The sequence below is a fragment of the Aristolochia californica genome, unplaced genomic scaffold (assembly GCF_029961685.1).
Source record: "Aristolochia californica isolate CCGP_79_NKW_82.1479 unplaced genomic scaffold, dmAriCali1.0.hap1 SCAF_7, whole genome shotgun sequence".
Lineage (NCBI taxonomy): Eukaryota > Viridiplantae > Streptophyta > Magnoliopsida > Piperales > Aristolochiaceae > Aristolochia > Aristolochia californica.
Genome location: NW_027182268.1, coordinates 2,141,114 through 2,163,125, shown reverse-complemented (window position 1 = coordinate 2,163,125; position 22,012 = coordinate 2,141,114). Strand labels below are relative to the sequence as shown.

The following is a 22,012-nucleotide window of genomic DNA, read 5'->3' as shown; positions in this document are numbered from 1 at the left end:
GATTTGGTAGGCGGGAGAAGCGGAGACATGAAGACTCTTGCGCGCTTTAATGGGTGTGTTACCGTCGTTCCGTCAGCTCCATTTCTTACCGTCAAACGTTCCTTCTCTTTTCGTCCTTCAGTCAGACCCGTCTCGTGTGCCAACCTTTCGTCCATGAATTCTGCAGGTCCATCTTCTCAGGTGAGAAACTAAATACAATTTCTAGAGTAATTTCTTTCTTTTTGGTTTTTCCCATTCTTTGGTGTTGCTTGGCATTTCCTTCATATACTGTAGGCAATCGTCCTCTGTTAGTTGTATTCGTTGACAATTGAAGATACATCGATTTCTAAAAGGAAGCGGCAGAATGAGTAGAATTAGTCCGTAATATCAAAGAACTTTTGAAATTCTATGTCAATTGGTAATCGTTTCATTGATTCAGGCTACGGCGCCTGGAGAAGTTGATAGCGGCACCAACTTTCATCAGCTGATTCAGTCTCATCAGGTATTGATTTCTGTCTTTCAAAGCTCTGCTGGCAATAAGTGAGAATCTTCCTGTAGTGTGTGGCATGCTCAGACACACCAAAGTGACAACATATGACTGCTAGTTCAGAAATACTCGATTATTTATAATGATGTTTATGTATGAGTAGAAAGCTCAGTGAGTAGTGGACACCTAATAGTTAAAAAAGAGACTATTAGATCATAGCTGTTAATTCAGCTGACGATGATTTCCATTCACGGATAGTTTTTTTTTTTTTTTTTAATCCTAAGCCAGGAGATCTCATTGACCTACGACAACAGAATTTACTCCAAAGGTCCTGGAAAGTCTGCACATAAGTAGGAGAATGTGTGTGTCCACACACCAAGATCTCTTTCCTTTTGCTCTAGATGCTACATATTTTGCCAATCAATGAGTAGCTGCCTTGGCCTCCATATAGTCATGCTGGAGCATAATTTGCTGAATTGTTCATTACGATTTGGAGTCAAGAGGCCTGTGTTGAGTTTCCAGTCTACTCGGTTCTCCTTTGCAGTGAATAACCCCACCAGTGAATCACCTCTTACTTTTACCAGTGTATAACCAATTGAAAAGAGCAAATTCAGTGTTAATTTTAGACCCGTCAATTCTGCCATGTTATTTATTTTCCTTTATAGAGTTTCAGAAATAAAACCACTTCTCTGCTCTTAGATCTCAATCTCAGCACCAGCTTCCGAATATTTTTTCTTCAAGCAGAAAGCGGACCCATAGAAATTTCCTTTTTGGAATATTTTTTGGGAGGAGTCTGTACTACCTCCTGTCTTTTCCTTCCCCTCTTGTTTCTTTGCTTAAGATCCCACTAGACCTATTTTTTCTGATGTTCCTGTTTGGGCAAAACACTAATTGCTCACTACTACGTCCATACTCATCCACTTGCTCCAAGACTTCCGACATGGTATATGCCTGAGCAATCTTCTATGCGTGCTTTAAAAACTTATTATCATACATTTTTTAAACAAATCTCACTGTTCTAAAAAAAAGCATAAAAACATAATTTTCTTCCTGTGTTTTGAATTTTCATGCTTGTTGAGAACCACATGTGAACCTGTTTCTATACCAATTATGAGAAATTTTGACAATATATGTGTTAAAGTTGGGTTGAAGTTCATACTAAAATGAGTGGCTAAAATGAGGAGACTTTTTCCCACCTAATAAGCATGGGATCTTTTCAACCTTAAGACTACTATGGGGCTATTCTCCTACTCATAACAACTCTCACTCTCAAAAAACTAGCCTAAGATGTGGTAAATGTGCAACTACAGATTAGGGGGGACTTTTTACTCTCTCATACTCTCCATGTTCAGACTTAAACAAAAAACCTAACTTAAGAAATGGGGTACATACACATGTGGCCCATAAAGAATACATATATAGGCCACATAAGATATGATCACGTGCTTGTGTTGCTCTGTTAGCCTGTTAAAGTTGGGTTCGAATCCATCTCTGAATGACTAGTTGAAGTTAGGAAGTCCTTTCCTTGACTAATAAGCATAGGATCATTTCAAGCCCAAACTAGTTTGGGACTATGTTTACACAAAGAATGACTATCGCCTTCAAACAAATAGCCTGAGATGTCGTGAATGTACAACTATAGACTTAATGACTTCTTTACATCCAATAACATCAAAACATCATCAATACTGTCCTCGTGGGGAGTTTGTCCACGGAATTCTATTGAATCGATTTTGCAAATGGTGACTCCCCAATTTTCCCATTAATTCATATTGATGCTGCTAAGTAGATATAATCACTTATGATAGTGCAAGAGTGATTAAAATTTCCTTGAAAGCTATAGATAGTTGTTTTTTCATCTATATCCTCTTCACTTAGGAGAGCCACCAAGAACAAGAGGAGAAGAAATCTCTAACCCTTCATTCAATTTTAATGGATTGTAGTGCGTTTATACTATGTTTAATTATTTAATTATAAAATCAGACTTAGCAAAAGCTAGAAAGAAAGCTGAGGAAAAGGGGGAAGTTGGAGAAGTGTTGTGATAGAATAAGCAGCCTCATTGGGATCTAAAACACAACCCCAATTCTCTTATTAATCTCTTTAGTGAAAATTACATCAGTTGACGTAATGCCCCTCATACCTCCAATGACGTATACAGCTAATAAGAGACCAGAAAATTAAACAAAAATTACAACTTCAACTCTTCTAAACATAATTAGCCTAAGAGGGATATAATGGCACGGTTATATACCAAGGAAATGTCTAAAGTACCCTTTATTTATAACAGTACTTATGTTTTAACTATATTATTATATATAATAGACGGAAAAAAGAAAGCTGGGCAACAAATTAAAACCCTAAATTAAAGAATTTTTGGGAAATGATCCTCTTAAGAATGAGCTACTCTTTTTCCTCTCTTCCTTTTCCACATGCTTAATCTCTTGACCCACTATTCTCCCTCTCTTTCTCTTTTTTTTTCATTCCTCTTGGTTGTGTGGGCTTCGTTAGTGGTGAGGAGGCTGAGGTCCCTACCCTATCTGTTTTGCACAAAGGTTGGGAGTATGGATTCCCGCCCCTTAGTGCAGAAATAGAGGAGGAGAGGAGTAGCTCCCTCCTTTGGATAATAGACAGGGGGGAGGGGTTGCTACCCCTCAGCTAGTAGACATGTACACAAAAGCATTGCGATCAGCTCAATTTCCTCCTCTCTTTCTCTTCTGATGTGGAGGGGCTCCACCTTACTGTTGTGTTGTGTGGAACTTGGTTTGTTCCCTGTCCTTGCGGGCGGGCGGGCGGGCGGGGGGGGGGGGGGGGGGGACTACCTCACCGTGGTTTTTCTATCAACTAATGCACATTTTAAATATCAGTCGCTGGCTCTGAGCAAATAGATATTTATTCTATCAGTTCTCTCACAGGCTGCAGCTGCTCGACTTGCCCCAATAGACGAAGTTCGTACGCTGCTTGATCAAACTGTTCGTGGCATGCTGTCAACATTCTCACATGTAAGCATGCCAACATTTTCACATGTAAATAATTAGTGACTTTGAAGCAGTTTGTTTTTGCTATTTTCACATGTAAATATACATTTGCATTGGTTCTTTCAATCTGATTTGTCCAAAAATTTTCACATGCTCATCCACAAAACAGTTTAGTGCCTGGTGCAACAACACAATGATATTAATAATCTGCTCAAGAATATCACTGTACATGGGATTGCCCCTTTTATAGAGTTCTGAAATTAAAATTATAGAAATGCCCCTTCTCATTTAAAAACACTTAAACCCTTATATCTCCCTACATATTCATTCAAATTACATGAAAATTGAACTAGTGATAAAACTAAACACATAGAACAAGACAGTGTAGCTTCTGGACCTTTATATTAGGTGCAAATTGACGATATTGACCTTCAGTAGATTTTCTAACAATATCTTTTTCTCTTTTTCTCTTTTTCTGTTTTTCTAATAGCTGATTTTCTAACAATAAAACTAAACACATAGAACAAGACAGTGTAGCTGCCTGTCTCGTTTTACCAATTGAAGTTGACTTCAGATTGTTTGTTGAACTCTAGGTTATCCACACAAAAGGAAGTTTGCATTAGTTTCAGAAGAGTATGATACAAATATCAGATTCAACTTACTGTTTGTTGTATGCCATGCTTGGTGAAAAGCTGTGGACTTTGGTTTACCTACTGAATCTTCCCTTCTATGACCCATCTACTTTATGTTGTTTTCTTTCAAATTCCATTTCTTTGCATTACCTGGTTCCTCTCTTTGTTCTTGTTGGAGGGTGGAAAGTCCCCCAATCTATAGTTGTATCTGCTCTATTTTACACTTATTGTTCGAAGTGAGACTTGTTGTGTGTGGGAGAATGATTTCACATTGGTTTGGGTTTGAAAACAGAGACCTAACTTTAGCTAGTCATTTAGGAGGAACCCAACCAACTTTAATATGGTATCAAAGCCAACTTGTTCAATGTGATTCTATCGACCAAGTATGTATGTCCTCCTTGTGTTGGGCCAGATTATCTGTTTAGACCTGGACGTTAAGGGGGTGTGTTGGAGGATAAAAAAGTCCCTCACTCTATAGTGTACGTGCTCCACATCTCTGTATAGTTGTTTGAAATGAGAGTTATTGTAAGTGGGAGAATAGTCACACATTGGTTTTTGGACTTGAATAGATCTTATACTTGTTAGTTGGGAACATACCCCCTAACTTTGGCTACTATTGTGGGAGGAAACGTCCCAACTTAACACTTGTGAACTTTTGATTTGAATTGTAGAAAAATATGGGCCATTTTATAATTAATCATAACTTTCACTTCTTTTTCCTGTGCAGAAGCATGAAGGTTATCCATCAGGCTCGATGCTTGACTTTGCATGTGATTATGATGGCACTCCTATATTTGCTGTCAGTAGCTTGGCAGTTCATACGAAGGTTGTGATAGAAGTACTCTTACTTGTTCAGTCGTAGGTTTGGACATCTTAAAATATTAAATAGTGAAAATGTTGATTTGTCCTGTGCTTTGCAGTCACTTTTCATCATTAGGTCTAAATTCTCAAACTTTCTCAAGGATCCTTGAAACTGTGCTTCTCTGCAGGATTTGTCGGCTAATCCAAAATGCTCATTGCTTGTGGCAAAAGACTTTGAAGATAGGACTGATCTAATCATCACTCTGCACGGGGATGCAATAAATGTACATTGGTTTTCTAGCTTGTTGCCTTTCTTTATCTTCTGTGTTATGGGAAAAGCCATCCTTTCTAATTTGGGGAGTATTCTAGGTTCATGAAGAGAGTAGAGAGGCTGTACGTGCTGCATATTTGAGAAAGCATCCTGATGCCTTCTGGGTAATATTCTTGTCCTATTTTTTAGCATTTTGTGTGCCATTTGAGTTTTGTTCTGAGAAAAAATTTCTTGCTAAGGTTGACTTTGGAGACTTCCAATTCATCCGCATTGAGCCAAAAGTTGTGCGATATGTATCTGGGGTTGCAACTTCTTTGTTGGGATCTGGAGGTACTCTTGCTGATTTTGAATTTTACTTGTAGGTATCCTGATATTACCTAGATTTTTTGGTAGGGGCACATAAAGAAGAACTGCTTGAATCTTATTTATACCTGTTTTGAACTCACGTGGATGTAAAAAGTTGATAATGGTCTCTATTAGGTCCATTTGTTCACAGTGGGTCTCATTCATATTCATGCGATTTGTACAGAACTCAACAAAGATTTGACTTGATTACTGATTGTCTAGAGGCAAAACTAATTGATCTTTCTCTATAGTAGCCAAGAATGTTCTTAGTCCTACTATACTGTTATAGCTTGTGTTCCTTCAGAATTTTGCGTGGAGGAGTTTAAGGCATCAAAAGTTGATCCAATAGCTCAGTTTTCAGCTCCTGTTGCGGTAAACAATAATTTCTTCTTTAATTATGATATTTTATGTGTTGTGTATTTCATTTTTATCTGTTTCCTTCTTTTCTGATACCCTGTGAATTTGGTAGTCTCACATGAATAAAGATCATGCTGAAGATACAAAAGCAATTGTTCGTCATTCAACATCTGTTCCGGTATGGTTTGTGTAATTTGGTTATACATCTGATCCTGGATTTTATGGTTCTGCACTTCTGAAGACCTCACATCAAATAATATTCTCAGGTGGACTTTGCATACATGCTTGATTTAGATAGTCTTGGCTTCAATGTTAAGGTAATTTTTCCTGTTCTTGTAATGTTAAACTTAAAATGTCTTGAGTAGAATTTTATACTTTGTACATGACCTAGATAATGTCCATAAAATATATCCATATGTCTATTTATTTATCTATATATTTATATCTACATGTTTAAAAATATCTCAATATCTACATGGATTTAGGATAAGAAAAATCCAGTGCTATAACTTGGGAAGGAGCTTAACTTCGCCTAGTCATTTTGGGATGGACCTAAACCCAACTTTAACATAGTATCAGAGTGAGTACTTGTACATGGGCCTCCACCTGAAGTTATTCATATGTAGGAGCCATGAGAGGGCTTACACATGAGGGAATTGGTAAAGTTAATCTTGCATAGATCGAAAATAGGAAAAATCTCGTGCTTATCACAGGGAAGATGACCTTAATTTCAGTTAGTCATTTTGTAATGAGCCTCATTCCGACTTTTGGCCTTATATGACCCTAACCTAAGGTAATAATTTAACTGTTCCCAAAATATCTTTAATTACATAAACAACCTCTCATCAGCCCACCCAAAACACCCTGTTGCTTATGCTTGGGATCTGCTCACCCCTCCACGTGCTAAATTCTTCATTTAGTCTGCCTGTAGAAACAAAATCCTAACTTCTGATTCTTTAATACATCGGGACACCCCTGTCTTGGACCCTCTTTGCCCTTTCTGCAAAAATGCTCCATAAACAACAACACTTATCCTTCTATCATATCAGTTTGCCTACCAAGTCTGGACTTCGCTTCTAAACAAAATTGGCCTTCAATTCTATGCCTTTGGAAACATTGTTGACACTGTCCTCTCTCTCGTCAGCACGAAGCTCCCAAAATTAGGAAAACGGATCTTATCTTGTTGTATTGGACATATAATTTGGGCTCTGGAAAGAACGCAATAGGAGGAAATTCAAATTCAAAACTTGTCCTATTGAGGTTTTGACTGAGCAAATTTTCTAGCCAAGACTCTGTCTGGCTCCTAAACAGAAAAGAATTTCAAAAAATTCAGTGATTCGAACATCAGAAGAAACTGGCAGTTTATTGCTGGGATGTCTCTGCCCTCTCGCCCCCTACTATGGCTACAAGCCCCCCCCCCCCCCCCCCCCCCCCCCCTTGGTTACACAAAACTCAATTTTGATGGAAGTGCTTTTGGCTGCCCTGGTCCAGCTGGTTTCGGTGGTGTTATCCACAATGGAAATGGCGATCTGATCCCCCTTTTTATCAATATATGCACTTTTATAAAAAAAAAAAATATCTTTAATTATACCCAAAATGCGTAACTCTCAAATAACTTTACTTACAATTAGAAAATGAACTTTAACCTTAACAAATAGTAAAACTACCCGTTCCTCATATATATACATACACACAACATAAAAGAAGTATGGTTATGGCTTCACTCTTTTTTTTAAATATGATTTTGGCTTCACAATTTAGATTTGTGATTTAGCTAGATCAATTCACATTTCATGGATTCTAGTCAGAAGCGCCAATTCTATGATAGATTCATTGGTGCGGATTGGTGTTACTTTCCAAAGTCTCTTATTTCATTTGATTTTAACATACAGATTGAATTTCTAGGCCATTTAACGGATTAATTATATCACATGATGTTTTTCTAACCCCATGATTGGTGCTGTTAGGCTGGTTATGAAGGCAGTATTTTCAAACTCCGGATTCCTTTTCCAAGACGTGCAGGGGATAGAAAGTGAGTGTGCATAATTCTTTTTTTTTTTTTTTGAATTTTCTAGCATAACATTTGTTATCTATTAAGGCCATATTCTCCTCCAGTCTCTTTGTTGGATTATATTACATGAAAGGGAATCTCACTGTGAAAAATGATTTGTATTTTAGTTGATCACTTTTTTTTGTTTGCAACATAAACTAAGAAATTTTATGTATTTTTTCTGTTTAGTTTTTCGGGAATAGTCAGAAATTCATTGCAAGGAAGAGAAGAATGTACAAATTATATATTACAAAGGGCTGAACATTGGCCAACCAAAAGATAGCTCAAAAGCTAATATAGATGAAAATAATACAGAAACAAACCCCTAACCCAATTTGAAGACCTAAACAGGGGATGTTAACCAGTGTCCAAAGGATAAGAATGACTTTCCAGTTGGTATGATAGAGAAACAGCCAGCTGCGCTTACTGTCAGCCAACTCATTGTTAAGTTGTATCACGAAATTTCTGAAATAGATAGATGGAGGAGAAGAGAAGAAGAAAGAAAAAGATGGAGAAATGGACGAACTGCTGTTGGAGAGGCAGAGTTGGTTAGAGGCAAAAATGCAACCTCTAACCCTATTTAATTATTGCTTAGTTCAGCTTAATTAAAAAATGACAGAAATGTCCCTCTTCTCCTTACACAACAAAAAAAAGTAATAAAAAGTCTATCCAAAGTACGATAACTACAGTATAATCCAATTTACCCAACAAACACCTGCTAGGAAGAGGCATAAAACCATTACATAGGAAATTACCAAATTACCATCATATTTTCTAACGGTCCTCCTCAAGCTGAAATCTAAGTGTCAAAAGCCCAAGCTTGTTACAAAATCCTATAAGTTTATGCTTTCCTAAGTGCCTCGGTGAAGATATCTCCTCTAGTTGATCAAGTAGTCATACATAAAGTGTTCCTATCTTTTGATTCACCACTGCATCTTGTATAAAGTGACAATCCGCTTAAATATGTTTGGTTCTTTTCATGAAACACTGAATTACTAGTGATGGAAATTACATCTGGGTTGTGTAAAATATCATAAATAATGAGAAATAGGAGGGGGAAGAGAAACAAAAAGAGAAAAGTACTTGAGAAGGCTGTGTTGAATAGAGCAGCAGTAGTTGGGTCAGGAGAGCAACCCCAAACCTTCTTATAAACTCATTTAAGATTAAGTAGCAAAAGGACATATATGCCCCTCTAAATATAAACCCTTATATCTCCCTAATTACACCTCTGAATGAAACAAAAAATTAACCACATAATTCTAACATAAAGATAAGCTAACAGCTATCTTTATTAGGGACATATGAACATGGTAAATGACCAAAATACTCTTTTTACAGATATCTCAACACTCTCCTTCAAGTTGTCATATATATATCAATGAGCCCTAGTTCGTTGTAAAAATTTCCAAATTCTCTCTTTTCCTATGCTTTAGTAAAGACATCACCAAACTGATCCCTGGACTAGACAGAGGGAGTGACTACAACTCCACTCATTATAGTATTGCGGACAAAATTACAATCAACTTTTATATTTTCAGTCTGTTCACGGAACATTGGGTTATTTGCAATGAATATTGTAGCGTGGTTATCACAAAACATCTTCATAGCTTATATAATAGGAGAACCTTACTCTTGTATCACTTACCTCACCCACAAAAGTTTACTAACTGTGTGAGTCATTACTTGCTACATTGCTTTTGCACTTGAGCAGACTATTACATTCTGTTTCATTCTTTCTAGCTAACTATGTTTCTTCCAACAAAAACTGTTAAAATGTAGTGTAAGGGTAGTTTAGTCGTTATTAGAAGATAAGAAGAGGAACGATATACATGTAATTTGTGTTATGTTTCAGTTCTTATTTTCAACCCTTAGGTTAAAGGGCATTTATGTAATGTTTGAGTTTTAAAATATTATATAAAGGTTTAGGGTATTATATTGAACCATAATCTTTCACTTCTTTCCCCTCTTCAACCTCGAGCTCCTCACTCTCTTCTCTCCTCCTCTCAACTCTTCTCTCTTTCACAACTCTTCAGTTTTTATATTGTTTGGAGGTGTGGTTAGGAAATTATAATGAGTTATGTTCAAAAGGGGTAATTAAGTATTTATACCTCAAACCACTTAATTTAATAAGAAGCAAGAGGTGTGGTGTAAAGACCTTACAAGTGCCTACTCAACACTCTTTTTGTCTCTCTTCTTTCCTTTCTTTCTTCTCTCTTCATTATTCTCCTATTTTTTTTTCTTTCATGATATTAGAGTAGTAGGGTTCTGATTTCGAGCCCGTGAAGCAGTTCTTCCCTTTTTTAACGCATCAACTCTTTAGAGAAGGGGATTTCAGGATTTGCTACTGGCTGAGAGTTAAAAGGTTTTTGTTTCTTTTTATATCATAACCGTAGGGTTGATAGTTCATGCTCCCAATTGAGCTATTCTATGTCTAATTAGTGCCCCAAGAGTTTTTTTTGTTGTTGACTATCCCCAAGAGGGTTTTGACTTGGGCTTATCTGTCTACAGTGTGCACAAGGTACTAACCCAATTTCTTGCAATTTTTGGTGGTTTAAGGCTGAAATTACTCTTTTTGAAGGTGTTATGCATATTATGGTTGAAATTTTAGTTTTTGATCAAAGCCCTAATAGTTGAGGTGGGACCCATATAGCTTGTAGGCATCAATCTGTGGAGACTTTAATTTTTTGAGTTTGAATGGCCAAAAGTATCTTTGTTGGTATTAGTCAGTACTTATCTATCTTAAGGCCAAATAGAAGTCAAAGTTAATTAGGAATGATCCACCAATTCCTTTTACAAATGATTGGGAAGTTGAGGATAGCTAGATCATTACCTGGTTACTCAATACTACGGACTCCAAATGGAGGAGTTAGATATGAACTGTGAAACAGCTAAGGAAAAATGGATGTCTTTGGAAGCTTTATATGCACAAGAAAGAAATTTGTGTAGGGTATATGACTTATGTGCTAAACTGTTTAGTCTTAAGAAAGGTGAAAGAAAGTTACTGATTACTAAAGTGAGCTGCAAAGTATCTTGCAAGAAATTAGTATCTTTCACCCTTTCACCACAGACTAAAAGGAGCTTCAGAAACGACAGGGGTAGATACATTTTACTACATTTTTAAATGTCTTTGGACCAGAATTTGACGTAGTTAACTTGCATCAAATGACTTTTCATCACTCCATAAAGCCTTTGGACCACATTCTTGGATTTGTTGTTAACCAGGAATGAACCTTGTACCAGTTGAACATTAAAAATGCCTTCTTATATGGAGATTTGGAAGAGGAGGTCTATATGGAGCAACTTCTTGGGTATGTTGCTCAGGGGAGACCAGAAAGGTATGTGGATTAAGGAACGCAATTTATGGACTGAAACAAAGTCCACAGGTATGGTTCAAAAAGTTCAACCGGGTATTAATGTCTTTTGGGTTCTCTCAGAGCCACTATGATAACTCGTTGTTATGAAGCGATCATTTAGAGTTGTAGTATTACTTGTTTATGTTGATGATATCATCTTGTTAAGGAGTGATTAAAAAGGAGCTGAGGCAATAAAGGAGCACCTTGCTAAACATTTTGAGACTAAAGATCTAGATTCTTTTAAATACTTCCTTGTCGCAGAAATTGCTAGAGGCAAGGTGGGAGTTGTCTTGACACAAAAGAATTATGTTATTGATATACTGAGTATGCTTATTAGGTGTGAAACCTATAGAGACATCGATGGAAGTTCGCAAAATTTCTTTTGACTTGTTTAATGCCCTTGGCATCACTTCCTGACAAAAATATGTTATCAACATATACAATCAACACAACAACTCCATAGTTCTCTTTTAAACAAACGAGTGGGCACATGATTTCTCACAAACCCCAATGACATAACTACTTTGCTGAATTTTTCGAACCTAACTTTGGGACTGGTGTTGAGGTTGTAGATAACTTTATGAGTTTACATGTTTTTTCCGTCTCCCCTTAAGCAACATACCTAGGAGGTTACTTTATATAAAAGTCCTTTGCCAAATTATCATACAAGAAAACATTCTCAATATCCAATTGCAGCAACGGCTAGCCCTTGTTGACAACTATAGAAATCAATATCTGAACTGATGACAGTCACACAACTTAGGAAAACATCTCTTAGACATCCACTTCATATGTTTGTGTGTACCCTTTGTCAACAAGTCCGGTTTTTTATCTTCTTGTAGAACCATCAGCTTTGTAATTCATTGTATAAAGCCAACAGCATCCAACTATGGCAGCATCAAGCGGTGGCTCACATAGCGTCCATTTTTCCCTAACAAGTAAAACTTTGATCTTTGTATCCGTGGCCTGTTTCCAAGGATGAGAAACATGACACAGACAATGTAAGTCATTTACCTCAAGAATTGCAGATGAGGAAGGCACAGGTGCGGGTGGAGGAGAGGGTCCCTCTATGATGAGCTTGGAAGGTGTCCTTCATTTATTAGGCGGATTAGTAACTGGCAGAATGCTCAGAACATCCTCCATAGGTTGATGTACACAACCATCTACTTTAAGTGAAGGAGAAATACCTAATTCAGCAGACTATGACAAAAAGGAGCATCTTCAAAAAAAGTAACATATGTAGACAAACATTTTTTTGGTGGTTGGACAGTAGCACTTGTACCCTTTTTGAGTATGGGAACAACCTATGAAGACACACTTGACTGATTGAGGAGATAATTTATCAGGAGACAGACCAAGAATATGGACATAGCACGTCCCATAACCATAGGATCCTTAATCTTAAAACCAAATTCCACCAAGGCTGATCTTACTCACATGAATTCATTTGCTATGTGAGTCTTGGCTTTGTGCTCTGCATTGTGCTTCTTGCTCTTCCAACTAACCAAGTTACCTCTAACAAATGTACACTAATCTATAGTAGATTTTCTGTCCACCTTTGACATTGCATAATTTGTGCCATGTGAAGTTTTATGAATGTAAGAAAAGCAGAGGAAAGAATGTGGGAGAAGAGAGAAAGGACTTTCATAGAAATCTAAGTGAATAAATTACATCTTCTAACACATTCCCTTAAGATAGAGTTTTTAATGAGCTTATCAAAATAATTTTTTTTCCATGCTTAGGTCTTAATGAAGAAATCAGTTCACATATCTTAAGCTTCCTCTTCAAATTGCACTTGGCAACTTCTCAGACTCTGCATTTTCGATTCTCCCCCTTGGATGCCTTGAAAAAACTTTTGACTCTAGTCACCAACTCTGATCAAAACTTCACCACCACTCTGGAACTCTTCATTGTAGGCTCTTCCAAACACCTTCTTCCTTTGCACTTCTCCATCTTCTCCCTCCCAAGCTGGGATTTCATGACACCAAGAGACCCACCTTGAATTTCTCTTACTCCATTGTTTATCTCTGTAGCTGCACTTAGAGTGGGTCCTTTTGCTTTGCCTGCAGCTCTTCTTCTGTAACACCGATTCCTCCATTTCATGATAGTGACTGAACCCAGCAGCTCCAGCTGCCATGTGCTCAGCAGGATGGACAGCGTTGGGACTTCTTGAGGCACCAGAGTATTCTTCAATCATACCCATGTATCATTCATAAAGAATTCTTGTTGATGGCAATCTGTTACCAACACAAAAGGTGTGATCCTGATGCAGAGACATCAAAACCAAGGTCTCATATTAGAGTCTCAGGTTATTAGAGCAAAAATAGTTTCTTGCTCTGCACCTTTGATTCTTAGCTTCACTCTGTCTCATCCAACTTATTTGTAAAGAGTGAAAGATCTTTACCTAAGTTTGCAATTGTCTCATCAATCCTCCAGCTGGCAAACTTGACGGGATCGAGCTGGTATTTCTCCATGTGCATGACCACTGATTTCAGGTCACTGAGCTGCTCATATTCTTCACTACACCCAAGACATGTACACCAACATACTTATTCTCTGGTCTCATGCAGCTGCCTTCAGTTCTCTGCTTTTTTCTTTTTTTTTCTTTTTTTTTTTTTTCAGAAAAGCTAGTCTTCATGCCTTTTTTTATTTTATTTTATTTATTTATTTATTTTGGCAGAAAACCAGTGAATCCTTTCCATGCAGCTTCACCCTGGCTTTTCTGTTCGATTTTCTTTTGGTTGTTAGCAACACGTACTGAACCCATTCAATATCCTGTGAAGACCAATCAGATTCCTAGAAATATTCCTGCTTTTCTTTCCCTACAGCTTCTTTTTCTTGGTGTTGGTACTCTCTATTCTTCATGTTTTTTAATCTTGGTCAGTTGAAGGAGATTTCTCAATAGGTCAGACTGGTAATAAGAGACCATCCTTCTGTTCACTCCCTTATTCAGTGAAATCAGGAATTATCCAAAATAAGCACTGAGTTGGAATCTGATCTATTGAGAGTTTGTATTTCATGAAATACTTCAAGAATTTCACTTTTTGAGGTTTTGAGTTCTAGCATGGAATATTTTTGCCTCTTCGTGACCAATACGGTATGATACCTCATGAACATCGATGTGCCTATGCATGGCTCTATTATGTTTTTGGGTGCCTTGTCTCTAAGGAAGTTCTAGGGACTAAGAAATCTGGATTTTTCGATAAAAAATTGCATTCTCTCTTAGGGTTTGGTGTTTACAAAGGATTTGTACTCTTCGGATTCTTACTTGTACCATTCTCCAATCCATCTCAAACTGTAACAAGGACTCTCTTGTGATTGGTAAGGCCAAACTCCTACGTTATGTGTTTGAACTTTTTGTTTCCTGTTTTATGTTTAGTTATGTGGTTCAAACTCTTTTTCTGGAAAAATTTCCCTTGCGCTTTGGGATGTCACTGTGCCAATCCCTTAGTTTGAGTTTGTTCGGTAGGTCTTTTTTAAATTATCACTTGAGTTAAAATGACTCTCTTTCCCTAACACAACAGAAAAAAGAAATAAAAGGCTTTCTAAATACAATAAACGCAGTATTTTATATTTAATCTACCCAACATAGACCTACTAGGAAGAGGGAATAAAACCACTTCAAGTGAAATTACTATATTAACCTCTTATTTTCTAACAAATGTTAGAGAAATAAGCTAAAAAAGCCATTGACCAGGGAAACTAGTTTCCTAGAAAGACAAACCTCAAAATGAATTTGATAGAGAATCAATTTTGTTGTCTCTGACCTTGGTCCAGATGATTATCCTAATCAATGTTCCATCAAACTGAATTTTTTGAATTCCAGACTTGTCAAATCTGTCAGAAATGCAAGAACAGTTGATCCTTACGACTTTTAGTAAAAAAAAAAAAAAGCAACTAGGTGAAGAGAGAGATCTTGAAAGAATTTTTGTTTGTCTTTGGTTTCTTTTTGAAGGGTAGATCTGAAAGGAAAATGCTCATGTAATCAAAGAAGAGATTTCTTGGTTTTAATGTTTCCCAAGTTCCCAAAATGTTTCATATCTGTTTCTTAATCTTAAATTCAATTATATTTTGCCATGTATCGACCCTTTTCTATTTACATTTCCTATTCCTGTAATTATACCCTGTCCTTGATTTGTAGTTAAGTATCAAATATTGCACTTCAGTTCTTTCAGGTTATTAGTTTTCCTGGATTATGTTTTGCTTTATTGACTCAAAAATCTATGTGTTTTACTCTTTAGGGATGTGAAGACCCTCATAGTGGAAATGCTTCAAGCCGCGAAAGCCTCTCAGTGAGAATCAAGTATGTTGATTGGCTGATTTCCATGTAATCTATGTGCTTTTATTTTGGTTGACATGATTGTTGTTGCTACACTGCTTTTTTCTTGCTGCAATCGAATCTATCTCATCCATCATCTAGCATGGATTTATGGTAAAATGTTATATTTGTGAAGTTGGGTCCAAGGCCTATCCCAAAATGACTAGCCAACTTAAGAAACCTATTTCCCAACTAATAAACTCAAGATCTTTGTACTCACTAATCCATGTGGGACTATTCCTTAACTCTCCCCCTCACATGTAAGCCCTCTTTTGTGGCTCTACAAGTGGATAATTTAAGTGTAGGCCCTCTTTTGTGGCTCTACAAGTGGATAATTTTAGGTGTAGGCCCTCTTTTATGGCTCTACAAGTGGATAGTTTAGGTGTAAGCCCTCATTTTTTTGTAAATGAGTCGCAACTCTTGAGGAGTGTAAGCCTTCTTTTGTGGCTCTACAAGTATATAGTTTAGGTGTAGGCCCTCTTTTGTGGTTCTACAAGTGGATAATTTAGGTGTAGGCCCATATATGAATACCCGCTTTGATACCATGTGAAGTTGGGTCCAAGACTCATCCCAAAATGACGAGCCAACTTAGGAAACCTCTTTCCCAACTAATAAACTCAAGATCTTTGTACTCACTACTCCATGTGGGACTATTCCTTAACATATTTTTAAGAAAATGGTGGACAGTCTAATTGTGTTCATGTGTAAGACTGAAATATGTACACTGAGGGGTAATATTATAACTTTACCATATGGGTAACTTAGGTATTTTGATTGACTTTATTTCCCTCTCCTTAGGATACTTATATGACTTGACTATAGCTTTTCATATGTAGGAACAATATAATTTCTCTTTATTTAGTATAAAGAGGGGATTGGGGTTGAACCCAGCCATAACCTGTCTCTCTTTTTGTGACAACTCCTATGTTTTTCTCTCCCTGTCCCTTCTTGATCCCTTACTACTTTCTTCCCTTAATCTGCAATGCTTACCTCTTGACACAGTATTAGAGCAGGTCATGGATTTCCGGTGAGACAATTCTGAATTTTTTTCAGTCCCCCCCTCCTTTAATTTGCAACTGCCATAGTCAGGTTAAAACTCAGACTTTCTTGGTCAGAGGGGGGGGCTTCAAGAACCTTGTTTCCCTTTTTTCTTTGTGGCACAGACCTAGGATTGATAGTCTTAGGTAGTGTTTTTGACCTATGTATGAGTGATTGTGCCCCTTGCTGGGTTAAGGTTGAATTTTTGTGCCCTTACGTGTGCTTGCATCAAGTTAATCCTGTTCTTGAGGAGTTTGCTGCTGTTTGCTTCGTGTCGCCTTTTTAGTCTTATTTCTAATTGAGTTTGTGATTGCTGAAGTGAAGAAATTGCCTTGTACATGCAGTGTCTTGTCGAGACTGGTTTTTGCATAAAGGAAGTGCTGTGATTTTTTTTTTTCTGCTGCTAAATTAAGTTATTCTGCGTCTGAATTGAGTCTGATTTGGTCTGATTTCTTTTTCAAAAAAATAGAATTGGGTCTGATTTTTTATTCATCTGTTTGAGTTGTTGGTTATGGAAGAGTCTGGTCTGCATTGTGCGGATGTTTTCATCATTTCAGTCTACTGTTTTGGTTCTTATTTCTAGGTGTTACAAAGTTTTCTCCTTGTAAGGAGTAGTTTTTGCCCAATATAATCAGCATTATAATATCCCGTAACATTAATTTTCCCATTTTGAGTATATCGTAGGTTTTTCCCAGGAATACCTTTCAAATATTTTAAGATCCTCTGAGTTGCTTCCATAAACTGACTTACTACTCCCAGTACAAGAGATATATGGGCTTAGTAACTGTAGCATATATCAATTTTCCTACTAGGTGTCTATACTCAGTCTTGTCTTTGAGTAGAGGATTGTGAGAGTTATGAAGGTCAGCATTTACTTCCATAGGAGTATCCACTGGTTTAACACCCAAAAAACCATACTCCTACAACTTATGCACAATGTACTTACTTTGAGAAAGAACAATTTTTTTTTTACTACGAGCCACTTTAATATCAAGGAAATATTTTAGTTGTTCCAAATCCTTGGTTGAAAGTGAGTGACCAAATATTTTTTTACCTCAATTTTGTCCAAGTTACTTCCAGCTAGGATGTTATCATCAACATACTCCATTAAGATGACCATATCAGTTTTCCATTTTAGCACAAAAACAGAATGGTCACAATGGCTTCTACAAAAATCAAACCTTATTACATCATTTTGGACTTTTCAAACCATGCTCTAGGGCTTTGTTCAAGCCCATAGGTGGCTTTGTTCAACCTACAAACCTTCTTTGTCTTCCCTTGAGCAATATGTCTTGGAGGTTGCTCCATATATACTTCTTCCTTTGAGTTGCCATTGAAAACGGTATTTTTAACATCTAGTTGGAATGAGGGCCCATCTTTGATTAACTGCCATAGCAATCAAGATACTGACAGAAGTAAATCGTGCCATAGGTGAATTTTTTTCAAATACATCAATACCAAACGTTTGTTTTTATCTCTTGGCTACTAATCTAGCCTTACATTGGTCAACGGTCTCATCAACCTGATATTGATTTGTGTAGACCCAGCGGCACCCCAAAACAGCTATGCCTGAAGGTGGGTCATAGAGAATCCATGTACCTCGAGATGCCAAAGCGTCCATCTCCTCATCCGTAGTTCGTTTCCACTCAGGTGTCGTAGCATCCTACACTAACCGAGGAAAGGAGACATGGACACCAACATAGCAAAGGATTTGTAGGATGAAGACAAGAAATCAAAACACACATATTGAGAAATAAGATGAGATGTACACGAACACTTACCTTTCTGAATGCTAATGTGAAGATCTAAATCAGATGTAACTGGACCGACAGAAAGAAGATGGCTGGTCTTGGGTACTGAGCTCATGTCCTGGAGTGTCTGTAGGCATCTGTGAGGATAACAGGCGATGAAAACGTCGAATACATACCAGAAGTGGAGGAGTCGAACCTGTAGGAGGCGCATCCATCACAACAACAATTGGCACTGGATTATTGACATATGGCTCAAATGAAGATTTTGACTCTGTAGGAGTAAAGTAAGGGGTGGTACTGAAAAATGTTACATCACAAGAAACATATGTTTTTCTTTTAATAGGATTTTGTATCCCTTCTGATGATTGAATAATCTAATAACACACACTTCACCTCTTAAGGAGACAATTTATTCATAGAGGTACTAGATAAATGTACAAAACATGTGGACCCAAAAATAAGCGAAACAACTTCAAATAATTTGCATTGTGGTTTTAAAATTTGCATAGGTACTTGTCCTTGCAAAACAGAAGAAGGTATATGATTAATCAAATAACATGAAGTTAACACTGTGTCTTCCCAAAAAGATTTAGGGACATGAAACAATAAAGTGCAGAAAACTTCAAGAATGTGTCTATTTTTACATTTTGCTACCCCATTTTGCTGGTGTGAATGGACACACGAAATTTGATGAGTAATCCCATGTGATGCATAGAAGGATGCAAATTTCTGATTAAGAAACTTAAAACCATTATCAGTACGAAGAATATTAACCCAAGTACTGATTGGCAAAACTAGTAAAGATATAATAGACAATGCATTTGATTAAGAAGAAAATAGTGAAGTGAGAAAACAGATCGCTATGGTTGAGGTAGCTTTGTTAAAGGTTTTGTCAACAGAAGAAATGATAGAAAATAGGGGAAGCCCGAAATGACAGCTGAAAGTCGTAAAGGGCCAGGAGGCCAACAAAGTGAAAGAACTAACAACTGATTTATGCACAATGGAGGATGTCTTCCTGACCTGGCATTATTGAGGTTCTCATGATGATAATGATAAAAAGCAGGACTTCTTATGTTTTATGATGCATAAGTAATAATCTTGGTTACCACATTATCTTCTCTTGTTCTAGTGGCAGTTGGAAACATTGCCAGGACTACCTGGTGAAACAGAGTTTCTCTTTTTACAGTACTCAGAGCCAATTGTGCATAAATACCTTGAGAGAATCAAATATTGTATCTAGAGCATAGTTACTACATGTTATGTACCTGCAGCCTTTTCATATTCCTTTATTCATTTAGACCTGTCACATATAACTACAAAAGGACTATTGTAGTTGTCTAACATGGTAATTTTTTTTACTAATTATTTAGCGTTTTAAATAATTTCATGTGCTTACCAATGAGGGTAATGTGCTCATCAATCTTCTTTGTCATGTTAAACTGGCAAATGAAAAAAGGTAAGAGCATTTTGCTGGCGATGGCATCAAAACATTATTTTTGTTTGGTGATTACCATAGGAATTTGATTGTGACATCTTGACTGCGAGACACTGAAGCTCAACCAATAAAATGATGCCAATATATGGTTGGAAACAATTCTCTTGGTCCTCTTTTTAGTAAAATGATACAGAATATTAAATATAAACTGATGGCATTACCTTTTATAATGTTGCATGGAGCAGTCCGGATCATAATTTGGTCTCTGTCCATATTAGGAACTAAAGTAGTTTGAGAATGGGAACCATGCCCAGAAAGGTGCAAGGATAACCTAAACGTTTCAGTGTTGTTTCCATTCTCCTATTTGTAGAGCATATTAGTGCTCACTGTCAACTCCAATTTTCATTTTTTCTGTAGTCCCTCACTTATGCTACAGTGAACTAATCATAGTGTTGTGAGACTAGTTCACTGTTGATCATAAAATCAACCTTTAAAGTAGTGAATTTATGCTCTATGCTCAGACTAATTAATGTTCCTCAGAGATGGCAATCTATGGCCCTTTCTGCTTTCTGATTTCTGGTAATTCAATGCAGGGGATTCCGATTTGCTTCATGTGCAATTCGCTGGCACTTTGTTTCTTGCACCAATCCAGCAATCCAGTGCGGAGGATGCTTGATGTGACACTAAATAGCTGAGGTATGAATTGTGAAAATTTATTATTGCAAAGTATACCGTATCGAAGATGAAAAAAAAAAAAAAAAACATATGAAAAAAGAAAGAAAAAAGGCAAATGAGTGATCGATAGAATGTCATTAGAGGTTCAGTAAATTTCGTATAAAAGAACCCTACTCTTAGATGTAGAACTTGTGGGCATAAAGGTTTTCTTCGACCTAGTGTGATTAAAAAGTCTTTACAGCATGGAATCATATGGCCGTTGATGACCTACCGCTTGTTAGCCGTGTAATGTTGGCGTAATTCTTTGGTTCAACTTTGGTTTTCTTGGGGCAGCATCTGAGTTCTATTGTAATATTCAGAAGTGAACCATCACTTGGTGATGAAACTTGGGCAGGCTAATTGAGGAATCAATCTCAACTAACGCTGTTTAAAGCAAGGATTCGGTTAATCCACAATTAAAACTTGATTTGTAGAAACTCATTCTAATTAAAAAAAAAATTCTACATATAGTATGGATGAGTGAAAAAAATCCCATCTTAAACTTAATCAATCGACAAATTAAAATGGATTGAATTAGATTTAATATTTTAAACCTGATCCTATACGCATATTTGACCCTATTGAGTTAGGATATAATTTATTTTTATTATTTATATTAACTAATACATTAAATAAATATTATATATCTAAGATTATTAATATCCAAAATCTTGACTTGCATTTTCCCCTTAAGACGTTTTCTAGATCACCAGAGTGAGTGATTTCTCAATCATCTTGTTCTCCAAGCCTAAAATGTCTAAAAGCTTTAGAACTCATTGATTTGTTGTTCTTCCTCCGGTTCAAAACTCCTAAACGACTCTTTTATCAAAGCTTTTAGGGACAAAATTTTAGCCATAATTCTCCCTAGAATTACAAGTCTTTACCATTCAAGAAACCTCTTTAATAATTCTCTAATTATTTCAAGTTGTAAACTGATGTGTATTCCACCCTTTCCAATAGATGTTTGTTTTCTTTTTTAACTACACCATTTTATTGAGATGTGCAAGTACAAGAAGTTTGATGAATCATGCTTTTTTTTTTTTTTATAAATATTGAAATTGATAGCAATGCTATTCTTTAGCTTTATTAGAATGAAGGACCTAAATTTTCTATTGAAATTGATTTTCAATCATATAGTAAAATGATTCAAAAGTACCAACTTGTTAAAGAACAAGTATTAAGGAGTCTCACACGACTCTCACAACAAAAAGTCTAACAAAGTCAAATTTAATATGATAGAGTCTAGAGGTGTCTTATGGAAGGAGGTTTCACAAAAGAGTCATAGTTAAACGTGCTTTAGTTATGTTAATATTCTATTATGTTTAGTTGTTCAATTTTTATATGACTTATCTTCTAATGTTTAACTTTGGGTGTAACTGGGATAATGGTAATTTAATTATAATTGAATTTCAAGTAGTTTCTTCTATTATATATAGATGTTCATTATAATCAAATTATAATAAGTTAATGAAGTATTTATCTTCTAATGTTTAAGTTATTTTGAAA

At 36.5% G+C, this 22,012-nt stretch overlaps 1 protein-coding gene across 1 annotated transcript; it reads left to right on the top strand.

Annotated features, from left to right (window-relative positions):
• Window positions 1-19: 19 nt before the first annotated feature.
• LOC137937146 (glutamyl-tRNA reductase-binding protein, chloroplastic) lies at window positions 20-20,894 on the top strand. Its single transcript, XM_068782224.1, has 13 exons — window positions 20-180; window positions 419-481; window positions 3,379-3,465; window positions 4,801-4,899; window positions 5,063-5,158; window positions 5,244-5,309; window positions 5,385-5,475; window positions 5,795-5,862; window positions 5,960-6,025; window positions 6,114-6,164; window positions 7,815-7,879; window positions 15,492-15,553; window positions 20,386-20,894. Exons 1-12 carry the CDS (start codon window positions 28-30, stop codon window positions 15,544-15,546), a joined length of 960 nt encoding a protein of 319 aa, XP_068638325.1. The 5' UTR covers window positions 20-27; the 3' UTR covers window positions 15,547-15,553; window positions 20,386-20,894.
• Window positions 20,895-22,012: the final 1,118 nt, after the last annotated feature.

Bases quoted from the DNA above. Each gene is read 5' to 3' on its own strand.
- LOC137937146 (XM_068782224.1), top strand. From the start codon at position 28: ATGAAGACTCTTGCGCGCTTTAATGGGTGTGTTACCGTCGTTCCGTCA. The intron at 181-418 runs GTGAGAAACTAA...TCATTGATTCAG, and splicing joins CTGCAGGTCCATCTTCTCAG to GCTACGGCGCCTGGAGAAGT. The intron at 6,165-7,814 runs GTAATTTTTCCT...TGGTGCTGTTAG, and splicing joins GTCTTGGCTTCAATGTTAAG to GCTGGTTATGAAGGCAGTAT.